Below are 13,850 nucleotides of genomic sequence, written 5' to 3'. Positions count from 1 at the left end.
AGAGGTGGGAAAAGGTGGAGCAGGTCATGGCATGGATGTGGAGTATGAAGGATAGCTGAGGGTCAAACAGGACGCCAAGGTTCCGTATTGGCTCCGTGAGATGTAGTGTACATCCATGGAGGGAGATGCTATCGGCGCCCGAGGTATGGAGGTGCAGATGGGAGCCAGGCAGGAGGGCTTTGGCGTTGTTGACATTCAACTGCGGGAAGTTAGCTCTTATCCAGGACTTGATGTCTGACAGGCAGTCTGTGAGGACAGTTGTGGTCCTGCAATCAAGGATGGAGGCAGAGAGGTAGAATTGGGTGTGATCTACATACATGTGGGAGTTGACCCCATGTCTGGGGATGTCACCAATATAGATATTGAAAAGGAGAGGGTCAAGGACAAATCCCTGAGGGACACCACACGTGACGGTGCGGGGGCTGGAGGAGAAGCCGTTAGTGGCAACAAAGTCTAGGTGGTGGGAGAGGTAGAATTTGAACCAGGCAAGGGCACGTCCGCGAAGATTGAGCTGAGAGGAGAGGCGGTGTAGGAGGATAGAGTGGTGGTCGACAGTGTCAAAGGCAGCAGAGAGGTTGAGGAGGACAGGAGGCAGAGAGAGTCCTGGTCGCAGATGTTCGGAATGTCATTGGTAACTTTGACCGATTGGAGAGGTTCAGAGAGGGAATGTCGGATTAGGAAAGAGCAAAGCAGGGACACAACGACTCGTTCCAGGGCCTTGGAGAGGATTGGGAGGTTGGAGATAAACCAATAGCTGGAGAGTAGGGATGGTCCAGGGAAGGTTTTTTGAGGATGGGGATGATGACAGCTATTTTTAGGGGGTGGGAACAATGCCAATGGATAAGGAGAGATTGATAATGTTGGTTAGGAGAGGGGCCAGGAGGTGGAGCTGGGAGGTGAGGAGAGGGGTGGGGTCGATGGAGTAGGTGGTGGACTTCATTTTTGAAATGATGGAGGTGAGGGATGTTAAAAATGTCTGCCTGTTCAGGTGGATGTTAAAGATCCCATGGCGCTACTCGAAAAGAGAAGGATGTTTCTCCCAGTGTCCCGGCCAACAATTCCACAAATAAATTTGACATTGTTGTGCGCAAATTGATTGCCATATTCTCCCACAAAACAGTAACTGCAAACTATATCCTATGAAGCACTCTGGGATGTCCAGCTGACGTGAAAGGTGCTATATCGAATGTAAGGATAAATATTATTATTTCAGGTGTAAAATTTCTTACAAACGCTCTGAACTTCTTATTGTATTTAAACTTCAATCTGTGCCACAATATATAAATGCATGGAAAGGGAGTGCTGTTCACAAAGAAGGCTAGTAATGATTTTTAGAGGCATATTTCCACCTCCCACATCCCAGTTTGATGTAAAGTGGTATTAGACGAGTAATATTATTTTGAGCTTTGCAGTAAGTGGAGTTACAAATTAGATTTACTATTGCAATATGCAGTCGATTTAACACTGTTGAAATTGATAATTTTATTTAAAAAAACACAATTTATTGAATAAAGTAGATTTTTGCCTCAGGGATCATTTAAATGCAGATATCGCAGCAACTCTATTTAAACACCCTTTGGTGGACCGAAATTGGAAACTTCATTCAGCTTTTTCATATGTTAATTTGGGCTGCAAACTTTTGTTCAAATTAACTACAATGCCTTGTAAGGCAGCACAAACTTATTACCCAGAAAACCATAGATCTTCCCAAATCTGTTATGAGAGACATCCCAATGAGATTATGCCACGCAATCATACTTTCTACTAAAATTGAATACATGTACAACTGTTCTTTGGGGTCATTAAACAAATATTTATTTTAAAGAGCCTCTCACCTTAGGGGATAGCTTTGCTGATGTATATCTTGAACAGTTTTACATCAATTTTGTTGCACAACATTGCAACCATAACTTTATGGCTGTCTTTATCCCCGTTTGGTCCATAGTGTTAGTGCTGATGCTTTGAAAGAGCAATCCATTCAGTCCCATTTACCTGTCTATTCCACACACACACTGCAAATTATTTATTTTTAGATATCTATAAAAACTAACATGGATCTTGCCTTGACCATTGTACCGGGCATGGCATTCCACATCCTAACAACTCTATGTAAATAATTTTTCTGCATAAATCTTGTGCTGCACAGTTATCCGAGCAAATGCTCTGAGATGTTGCCTGTGTGAAGGGTGATATATACAAATATAATACAAAATGACATTTGTAAACTACCTTTCACATACAAGGGAAGTATCACGGGAGGATGTCCAAAGGCGCTGCGTGCAAGTTGTTGTTTTTGTTGCTCTTTGATGTTGAAATTGATGCTCTTGTCAGTGGCAGACTGGTTCCCAAAAGGGCTCAGGCCTGTCAAGTAAAATGGGAGCACCGATGTGTGAAGGGCTGTGCAAAAACACATAGAGCATGTTTAAAAACCTTGTCGGGCTGGGTGCCCAGGGTGGTAAGATTTGGGAGCCTTTCACGGAGGTGCTCAGGAATCATTTACTCCCGCCCCTGCCTCCAGTCTCTGACTCACTGACCAGTGGAAATAATTTCTTCCTATCGCCTATCAAAACGCTATTTACCTTAGGAAGACTAATCAGGTACATAATACTCTTATTAGACTGTCACTTGCACTGGTATTCGTTTGTTGCTATTCTACCTGCATTCCAATGATGGGTCAGTTAGACTAATTTTCACCTCTTGATTGAATGGCATGTGTCCTGCAACATACAAAATGTCTAGGTTTAGTTTGTTAATGGTGCAACTTGGAAAAAATAGTACTTAGTTTTTTTAGATTCAGGTCATGAATGATGTATTATTGTTTGTGCCTTCTATTTTAACAACAGTTTTTTTNAATGTTTTCGGAACATTATTTACAAATCTTAATTGTGTTACTGTAGATTGAGGTGTCTCAGATGCAGAAATGAGTACAATCCATTCCGAGGAAAATATCTTGGATTCGCTGCTGCCTGATTTTCCCAATGGTCCATTGGATTTATATCGGAAGAAAGCTTCCTTTAATTGGAAGGAACTTGCCCTGTTTTGGGATGGGAAGGAGATTATAAACATCAAGGTAAGATGGTCCCAGTGAAAATGCTGAGCAGACCAGCTTGTATGCCTTTTAAACTTTACTTTCAATAGTTTGAAAAATATCAGGTGGTTATTTATGTTGTCATTTCAACCTATAATGATTGATAATATCTATCTCATTGGCTATTTTCAATTATTTTAATAGCACTCTTATACAGTGTCATGTAAATATATTGAACACAAACACACAGCTCTGTCTTCCGAAACTCAATTATTTAAAAAAAAATCACAATCTAGTTCAGGCACTCACTAGTTCCAGATTATTAACATTTTATTTATAGTGCAGATTAATCAGGGAGGTTATAGATTAGAATTGTATAATTACAGTTCAGGACGATGCCATGTGGCCCATCAAATTTAAGATAGTGCTAGCTCATCCATTGGAGCAAACTATGTGACCCAATTTCCTATTCTTTCCCCAAATTTTACCTGGTTTTAGCCTTAAGGCAAGTTTCTTAAAGATCAAAATCATGCATAATTTTGTAAAATTTGTATTCGGTCTTAATTTTGAAACGGGTATTTTTAAGAACTGGAAAACTGGCATCAGAATTGTGGCTGAATATATGAATTAAACAACCAGATTATATCTGAATCTTATCAAAGTACAATGGGTGCAGTCACTGGAAGTCAGACAGCCATGCTCCAATTATACTGGCAGAAACAGAACAGCTTTGACAGTGATGGGCAGTTGGAAGCCTGATTGACTTCACTCTCAATTGGAGCAAGGAAAAATAGAATACACAGTTCTGGTGTAACGCACATGTGCACAAGTGTGGCACTGTACAGATGGTCCAAATGGGAGATTGGCTTTTAAAGTTCATAAAGAGCCCAGCACTCAGTGGAAGCTTTAATAATAATTTCACATAGGTATGCACCTACACATGGAAATTTCTCTTTGTCTGGAATGTGCACTCTCTCCCTGGAGTATGCATCCTGCTTACCTAATTCCGGAGAGCATAGGGGCAAGACCGAAGCTTGGGGACACCAGTGTATGCATTTGGGTACTGCTGGTGTTTAACCAGCTAAAACCACGCAGCTTGCCATTAAAAGTACTGTGGCAATCTTTCCTGCTGCTATTCCAGCTAAAACCAATCTACCAGCTAAACCTTTGGCCTGCAGGGTGAATAGGAGTTGAGTTGGAAGAATGAGCCAGGCTGGTCTGTTATTAGCAGTGCTGGTCCTGCCTGACTCAGGAACCAGACCACTGAGACCACCATAGAGGATTAACTCAATTTTGACATTTCGTTGCCAAGCTTGTTCCCTTGGAACCCGCTTACTTCACCCCCAGTAACTTGATGGCCATTTTGATATCTGACAAGCACAGGTTTGAGCCTACACAAAGGCAGTAGGAATTCCCTGCCAGCTTCCTGGTGAGCAGCACAGCTCAGCATAAAATGCGTGAGAGCACTGTCACAATCTTCTTGCCAACAGCTCAAGATACTTCCCTCCCCATTGAGCAACCATAAAACCAGACTCCAATAACACCTTCCAGTGGCTGTCTACCCAAGCCTCCGAGCTTCCTTACCGGCTATTCAATAGACCTTTAGCTTGGTAGAATGATCTTTACAGGACAAATTTTGACATGCCACCCACCTTGATGTTTTAGAGAGTTGAATGCAATGCGTAACATTTACAATTGTTACAACACGTAACATGTAGGCACAAGACTCATATTTTGCCAGGCAGGGCGAAACGTTAGGCAAGTTTCCACAACCCGGTTATTAATCGACTGGTGGATCGCTTTTCCGGGGGTAATAATTCCTTCAAAAAAATTAAATAATTTGGTCTTTAAACCATGACTGTTTGTGAGACACTGCTGTGCCAATTGGCTGCTGCGATTTGCCCACAAAATATACAGTCAATTCACTTTATAGTATATTCTGTGAAGCTCTTTGAGACTCTCGAAGATGTGATGAGGCACTGTATCAAATGCAAGGATTATTATTATTTTTAAAGTAGCTTTTAACACAAATACCTCTTATTGAAGTCAAAATTCAGTCTGTCTCCTCATGACTGATTTTATCCTTTGCTACCTGGAATTGCCATTAGTATGGTTATATTCATGTTTTTTTAATACAGACCAAAATCTCATGCAATTTATGACAGCGATGAAGAATGCCCATTATTGCTAAATAATCAAGATCTTAAGGTGGGTAAGGCATTACAGGTGTTCTTGTTCTTTGATAAATAATTATTGACTTTTATTGTATCAACAGAAACATGTATTTAAAACCATGGAAAATGATCCAGTCTTTGCTCGCCAGCCTGGGGAAGACCTAACCCTGGAAAAGCAGCGGGAGCTGACTTTCCTTCGCTGCAGACGACTGTTTGAATATGACATCTTAACATTGGAAGAAGCTATGCAGAACCCTCTTCAGGCTGTAGCAATAAGTGACTGTTTCGGCATGTATGATTGGTCTCTATCTGTTAAGTACTTTCTTAATAGACAGGTAAGTGCCTTAAACAAACATAGCTATAGTTCACTGAACATGTAAACAACATTTGATATTCTGCTTTATTAGGCCCACAACTTTCCGAATTAATAATTCAAGGTGGTGTTTTTTTAAAAAAAGCACACAAACCAAAATCCGATTCTTCACTCTTTTAGAGTGTACACAAATCTATACATTGGAGAATCGCTTCATGGGCGTATAAAGACTACACACTACTCTAGTGTGTGTCACATTCATGTCACATTTAGGGGTTTTATATGAGTGAGATTTTTGCTAATCCCTTAAACTGAAAGAATTTCTTGCATCTTAGAAATTTAGAGAAAAACTCAATAACTCTTTCAGTGACTAATGACCAGTTTCAGATAATCAGGTTCTAAAATTTAAAACAACAACTTGGATTTATATAGCGCCCTCCACGCCAGACGGCGTCTCAGAGCGCTTTACAGTTTCGGATCCCGGGACCGAGCCAGGGGGAGGGGGGGAAGGTGACCAAAGGCACGGTCGAAAAGAAAGGTCTTCAGCAGAGACCTGAAAATGGGGAGGGAGGGAGGGAGGGAGCGAGACGAAGGGAGCGAGGAAGGCAGTTCCAGAGCCTCGGGGCATAGTGGCTCAAGGCGCAGCCGCCAAGGGTGGAGCAGAGGACTCGGGGGTCAAGGAGGAGGCCAGACCCGGAGGAACGAAGACAACGGGTGCTGTTTTGAGGAGAGGGTGTCAGAGAGGTAGGGGGGTGAGAGGAGTGCAGGGACTTGAATATGAGGGTGAGGATCTTGAAGTCGATCCTCTCTGGATCCTCTGCATCCAGTGCAGTCTGGCAAGGACTGGAGTAATCGGGGTGCGGGTGAGAATGCAGGCGAAAGGATATTGACAATAATTACAAAGTATTTGGCGATTATGTTTTTTACACATGGTCACAGACATTGCTTTCAATAGCAAGCTATGCGGTTTTAGCCGATTAAACCCACTCCGGAGTCCCCAAGCCTTGTTTTTTGTCATGATGTGCCTAATACTCTCAAAATACAGTATATCTTGTGAAGCGCTTTGAGATGTCTCAACGATTAAGCAGGATACGCCCCACCAGGGAGAGAGTGTACATTTCATTCCTTACACAGGGAAATTCCCATGTGTAGGTAGCATACAAATGTGGAACTCTCAGTCTGGTTTAGAAGCTCTTAATCATGGTTATGGGTTTTTGCTTGAGTTAGAAACCCAAATTACCAAAAAAAACTTACCACATTTGTTTCTATTTCAGACATTTAGTGGAACTGTTATCGTTTCTGGATCTAGTCGGCATCTGGACTATATAAAGAAAATAAACAACATGGAGGTATATTCCTGCTGTTGATTGTGTCATAGTTCTAAATTGATAATTCCAATTAGGAAGGAATTGAGGAATATATTGCTACAGTGCTAAGATTGTAGTTGTTTCCGTAAAGCTTCTTGTAGTTGAAATGGACATTTTGCTTTCTTCACTCTCTGACCCAGATGTTGCTGCTTCTTAATTCTGTGACAGAAAAATCCTGTTGTGAGCTTTACATTGTTAATAACATACATACTTTACACATACGTATTCATTTACTATACATACATAAGCTGCAGTTTTCCATAGTACTTAAATAGAACCACCTCCCAAACTAAGGCTGAATTTCCATAATTCTGCATGGTCTTAAATGTTAAATTGAAATGGTTTTACAGGCTGAGACAAAATGGATATTCAAGCCTTAAAAGCCGGATCATTAGCTGATTTTCTGAAGTCAATTGTAGAGTCTGCAACAGCTCACAACAGATGTAAGAGTCATGCAAGTTAGTGATCAGAGCATGGAATTCTGTAGCTTAGTAGTTAAAGCATTTGTCTTGCAAGCGAGATGGACCTGGGTTCGATTTCCGGGCACAAACACATGATAAGGCGCTATATCATATGTAAGGATGATTATTATTTTAAGTCAAACCCTCAAAAATAAAGAGTTACTTAGATGGGTGTAAAATATTTAAAACATGGATGATATATATTTGATGTTTATTTTACTGATTGTTAAAACATTTTTTGTTTAGATCTTTGGATGTTTTGCTTTGACTGAATTAAGCCATGGCAGCAACGCTAGGGCTATGAGAACAACAGCAAAATATGATCCCACCACTCAGGTTTGTACACCCTAGTTATAGTGACCTTGGAGAGTATTGTTTACATCTGACAGTGTGCCATTTTGAGTGTTATTCCTTTCTTGTTAGTAATACACATTTGCAGATTTTTTTAAAAATGTACAGTATGAGCAGTGTTCAATGGACACTGTAATGAATTGCTGCGATGTCACTTCCTGCACGTTGCTTGTAAGTTAGCTTGTAGGATCATGGAAGTCAATACAGCTTATTTTGTGGGTACATTTTGCCCACAAAATCTATAGTCAATTCACTTTGCAGTATATTCTGTGAAGTGCCTTGAGACTTCTCGAAGACATGATAAGGCCCTGTATCAAATGCAAGGATTATTATTATTACAGGTTATTCAGGAAATAAAGGAAGTAGAAGCGTTTCCATATATGTGGGACACATGGGAGTTTAAGGCAGTTTGGCAGGCATTGCAGGATTAATTATGGTATGAAATTCTCTGGTTAGTTGTGCTAAATAACAAAATGGCCAGATTAACATTCAAAGTTTGCTGCAGACCACTAGACCAAAGTAGGGAGAATGGCTTGTCACTTTTGGCATTATTAGGAGTGCATGTGGGAAAGAGAAGATAGTACTGATGGGATATTTCGATCTGCCCAACATATATAAGGAATGTCTAAGTGGGAAGGCCTCTAAGGTTGTAAATGTAAATGTAACCTATTAAATGTAAATGTAACTTGTTGTGTCGGAGCCCAGAGGGAGACAGTTCACTTCGTGATTTACTTCTGATCAGTCACCCAGACACTATTCAGGCACTAGAAGTAGTCGATCCACTGGGTAACAGTGACCACACTTGGTAACATTCAATTTGCCTTGGGGAAATGGCACAAAAACACAGCCAAACTCCAATACATAACTTTAGACGGGTAAGCTTCAGGAATATGAGCCCTAAATTAAGTGACATAGGTTTGGAGGCATTACTTAAATAAAATCAATTGAGGATAAATTGATATCCTTAAAAAAAATTCTGCAGGACAAATGCATTCAAGTACGTGCGGGACGGATAAGTGAAACAAAATCAGAAGTGAACACAGAAGAAGTGAACCTGTGTTATAACAAAGCATCGTATAAAGGGCTTCCTCTGTAACATGTTGTCCACCAGTTTTTAGTAATATAACGTGCAAACATGCACTTTATGTATGTCAATTATTTCCATTTTGTGTAGTTTATTAAAATAGGCCAAGTATTTTTAATATTTTCGCTAATGCTGTTTTTGAAATTATTGAACACTGATGCAGCAGTTTGGTTTGCCTTTTTGAGCCGTTCCTCCTGTTGAAATGACTTGTTCCCATTCCATAATTTCCTGTAGTTTTGCAGGGCAGTGAGCTGTGTGGTTTCATTTTGCAAAATTAAAGAATTGCTACTAAGAATTTGAAATGTTGTGATTGTGAGGCAATCTGTTAATTATTACTGAATGTACAACGAACAATCTGAATTCCAAACTTATTAAGTACATATATAAGTGTCACAATCTCAGTTTAGTTCATTGTACAAATTGTAGATATTTTAAGTGCTATTCTGTTTTTAAAATTTTCAAGAGATCAGTTATACAAATATCAAGCACATTTTGATGTAAAATCATGCACATTGTTTTACTTTCTTTGCACTAATTATTCCTTATATAATTTAATGCTGTCCAAAATTTATTGAGGATTTAGCGAAAATTAAGGGCATAAGGAGCAGTTCTTTCTATCACTTATTGGAGTTGGATACACCACAAGATGGCACTGGAGAGCGAGAGCTCCATCAATCGTAATACAGTATTGATCTGTAGATCACTGCTGCCTTTTCTCTGGTGGTTTGAATTAGATTTTATAAGAAGAGTTTTCAAAAATCTGTGCAAGCATACATTCATATACTGGATTTGCACAATTTTCCCAGTAACCAGTAATTTCCCAGTGGATTAAATAAAGCTTAGAACTCCTATAAAAGATTTGTAATTTTACACTGTAACCTGTTGTTGTCCATATGTGGTTGTGAATGGAAATATTGAAATGAACTATCTTTGCTTACTGGCGAGGAAGCTGTTAGTTTTTACCATATTGTATTTATGCTCAATAATATTATTGACCCTCAGCTTTTGTAGTATTGCTAACTATGAGTTATTTCTATTCAGATATAAGGTTTATAAGAGTTGCCATGCAATTAGCCTCACAATTAAAGTTGCCTTTACTGAGGACTTACTATAATTTTTCTCAACCAAAACTATTTATAGGAGAGATTCTAAGTCTTCCTTAAATTCATCCTTTTATCCTGTTTAGGTGGTTTGTTATTCCATGTCAATAATTCTATACATTGGATTTAGTTTGTAAATCACTGTGACCAATTACATGCACTGTTGAGCATTGCATCTTTTTGTGCAGCTTTATAGAATACATGAATAAGTATTCCAATATATTCATATTTGTAAACCAGTGCACACAACAGCAACAGTGATCTTCACTTAACCAATGGATTAAATTTCTACTTTAATAGGAATTTATCATCACTTCTCCTGACTTTGAAGCAGCCAAGTTTTGGGTTGGAAACCTTGGGAAAACTGCCACACATGCTGTGGTGTTTGCACAACTCTATACCCCTGGTGGAGAATGTCATGGGCTCCATTCTTTTATTGTGCAGGTAAGGTTTGCCACTTGCTTTGAAGCATTCAACAACAACAACTTGCATTTATATAGTGCCCTTCACATGGGGTAGCATTTCAGAGTGCCTCGTGCATTCAATGTAGTGATTACTTTTATATGGCAAATAGTAATATAATTTATCAGCACTACATAAGACAAATGTAAATGTACTTGCATATAAAATGTTTTAAATGTAAATAGGTGATAATTATCACACTGAATCTGTCATGAGATGTCACTTAGCGCTTTGGGACGTCCTCCCGACGTGAAAGGTGCTCTACAAATGTAATTTTGTTGTTGTTATTTCTGGCTATACTTAAAGAGATTGGCCATGGAATCTAAATTTTAAATTTAAACATTACCCCCCAGAATAGAAATATTCTAATCCCAGTTTGAAAAAAAATGACAGGGACCTAGGAAATTGAGAGCTCAATTAAGTTTGGTTTTAAATCCTGGAGGCAGCATTTGAGATCTGCTTTCACAACTTATTTTGTCCAGTATTCTATTTCTAACTCTCAAACATAATGTTTGAGCCGTAATGGAACAGGAAAATCCTTGGTGCAACTTTTGAGCAGAGGCCAGGAGGAAAGAGAGAGTAATTTCCCTGAACTCGGGATAATGTATGTGCCTCCGCAAGAATAGGATGAATGAAATATGCTTGGAGTGGGGATGGTTCCTTAGCCAGTCTTTTTGGAATGGTTGGAAATAAGCATTATTTCATAATATTATATTTCATCATATGTGTTTGACTACCACATTGAATAAGTTATGATAAGTTGCAAGTCATCCCATAATTGTCAAGTGCCAAATCACTTATCACTCATACTTGTTACAGGGATTATAGAGATGAACCTTAGTGTGGGGAAGTACACTCAACCCTCAATTAACTGGTCTTCAGGTATCTGGAATTCAGACATAGCCCTACCAGGTGTGGAAATTATTTTTTTGGAATACTACCCCTCAATCTCTCCGCCTTGTTCCTCTCTCCCCTTTTTCAAGTCACGCCTGAAAACCTTCCTTTTCAGCTCCGGTTAACCAGGGGTTGAGTGTACTTGAAGTGTTCCTCAATTTGGGAGGTTTTATATTCTATTTATATTGCTGGAAATGAAATGAGATTAAATTTTTCTTTTAGAAATCTCATGACAGAACGCTGCTAACTGACACCAAATACCAATTAACTAGGTTCCAGCACCCAAGAGCTTTTAAAGGGACAGACACAAACATCAGTGAACGATTGATTCCCATTGCCTGTATTTTATACTGCAATTATGGTAATTATTTTCCACTGCAATCCCATGCCTCAAACAGGATTTATGCTGTGTTTTCTAATCAATTCGGTGTGAAAATACAACATAAATGGGGCATTAATAGATTGGCACAAAAAATATAATCAGTTTACTGCCAAATTTCACTTCACCTGGCGACAGCAGCACATTTTATTGTGAATGTTTTATTCTGTTTTAGTTGAGCTGCTGAATTGACTAAATCAACAATTTTGTAAAGGTATGCAAATTGTCTGTTTTTATAATAATCCTTGCATTTGATATAGTGCTTTTCACGTCTGCTAGACGTCTCAAAGCGCTTCACAGGATAAACTGTAAAGTGAATTCACTTTGAATTGAATTTGTGGGCAAAACGCGGCAGCCAATTGCGTACAGCAGTGTCCCACAGACAATAGTGGATTGAAGTGACCAATTTATTATTATGTACAATTCATGTACAATTTATAGAAACATTTATTAAAACAAAATTTGCAAACTGGTTGTGTATCTTATTAGGATTAGACTGCATCTTGTAATGTTTTAATTGATACATTGTGGGAGATTCTACATTGTCAATAACTAAAGACATCATCTGGCTCTTGAGTGCGACTTTCCTCTTCCCTCTGACTTTGTCAATGATTGACCCTGAGCCACCCTTTGGTATTGTATTTGACTGTCATCGAAATACTTCTTTACCCTCATAAGCCATTATTGTTCTACCCGGAATTTCAATGCACAATCCCCAGATGGCAATTGTAGTGTGTGCCATAGATGTTTTGGAGTTCAATAATTGGGACGGAGCCAAGGGGGCTTTGTCAATGTCTTTAGTATCAATGATAGAAAGTGTTCAACAATGTGTTGATTAACAATGGTGTAAATTAATGCATCATAAACTAGTAATTTTCATTCCATATTGAATATAATCAGAATATAGTTCAGAAGAAAGCTTTTTTATTCATTCTAACATTTATTCATTGCTTCCTCTTGGTGATGTCATCCCTAGGCACAGGGTAAACTTCCTTATGTATGTAGATGACACACAAATCTACTTGGCCTCCTCCAGCTGCAACTCTAGGTCCGCCGATGTTCTATCAGCTTGTCTGGCAGACATCAGGGCCTGGACGAGTGCAAATTTCCTGCAGCTAAATGTGAACAAGGCGGAAGCCATACACCTTGGCTCCTGTCAACTTCTTCAGTCCTGCGAGTCTGAACTCCTCAACCACCCTGGGTTCAACCTCACACTCACCGAACCAGAAAATCCAGTTCATTCAGAACTCTGTTGCCCGCATACTTATCCAGACCAAACTCCATATCCCCATCTCACTATTTCTGGCCAGGCTCCACTGGCTCCCCATCACCGAACTGATCGACTTCAAGGTCCTCAAAACTTGTGTTCATATTGTGTTCACTTGTGTTCATTTGTGGAGTCCTGTAGCTCAGTGGTTAGAGCACTCGCTTTGCAAGCAAGAGACCTGAGTTCAATTCCAGGCAGGGCGAAACCTTGGGCAAGTTTCCTTACTCCACACGCCTAATAATAATCCCTCCAAAACAAAAAACAATAATAAATTGGTCATTTTCAATCTATGACTGTTTGTGGGACATTGCTGTGCGCAATTGGCTGCCGCGTTCGCCCACAAATACACAGTCAATTCACTTTACAGTGTGTTCTGTGAAGCGCTTTGGGACGTCCTCCGACGTGAAAAGCACTATATCAAATGCAAGGATTATTATTATTATCCCTTCACTCCCTGGCACCTCCCTATCTCTCCGAGCTCCTCACTCCCCAATCCATCACCTGGCGCCTCCGTTCGACCGTTACTCACAGGCCTCCTGCTGTCCCTCGCGTCCTCTGCTCTGGAGGTCGTGCATTCAGCCGCTACTCCCCGAAACTCAGGAACACTCACCTTCAATCCCACCGCCTTGCACCCTCTCTCCCCTTTTTCAAGTCCTGCCTGAAAACCTTCCTTTTTGACCATGCTTTTGACCAAGTCGGATGGTGGTGGGGGGGTCCCCTCCCCCCACCCGACTCAGAGTCAGGCTCCACAACTGTTAAGCGCTCTGATAGAGCATAGAGGGTTCTATATAAGTGCTTTTTGTAACATAAAAAATATGGAAACTATATGATTTTAGATCCGAGATCCCAAAACTCTACTCCCAATGCCAGGAGTAATGGTTGGAGATATGGGGAAGAAACTGGGACAGAATGGCCTGGACAATGGGTAGGAAACTCTTGCTTTAATACTGTACTTAATTTTCATATGTTT

At 39.9% G+C, this 13,850-nt stretch overlaps 1 protein-coding gene across 2 annotated transcripts in view; it reads left to right on the top strand.

The window, feature by feature from the left end:
- acox3 (acyl-CoA oxidase 3, pristanoyl) overlaps positions 1 to 13,850 on the top strand; it is a 62,571-nt gene that overhangs the window by 3,372 nt on the left and 45,349 nt on the right. For both annotated transcript variants that reach the window (XR_487716.2, XM_007891478.2), the window contains exons 2-7: positions 2,898 to 3,070; positions 5,304 to 5,537; positions 6,790 to 6,864; positions 7,590 to 7,679; positions 10,179 to 10,322; positions 13,717 to 13,805. Coding sequence is in view for 1 of the 2 variants with exons in the window: in XM_007891478.2 (XP_007889669.1) it covers positions 2,921 to 3,070; positions 5,304 to 5,537; positions 6,790 to 6,864; positions 7,590 to 7,679; positions 10,179 to 10,322; positions 13,717 to 13,805 (782 nt within the window). In the remaining variant the exon portion in view is untranslated. The remainder of the gene's footprint in view (positions 1 to 2,897; positions 3,071 to 5,303; positions 5,538 to 6,789; positions 6,865 to 7,589; positions 7,680 to 10,178; positions 10,323 to 13,716; positions 13,806 to 13,850) is intronic.

This window comes from Callorhinchus milii, unplaced genomic scaffold (genome assembly GCF_018977255.1).
Source record: "Callorhinchus milii isolate IMCB2004 unplaced genomic scaffold, IMCB_Cmil_1.0 Scaffold1, whole genome shotgun sequence".
In the NCBI taxonomy this organism is placed as follows: domain Eukaryota; kingdom Metazoa; phylum Chordata; class Chondrichthyes; order Chimaeriformes; family Callorhinchidae; genus Callorhinchus; species Callorhinchus milii.
This window is presented reverse-complemented; position numbering and strand designations above follow the sequence as displayed.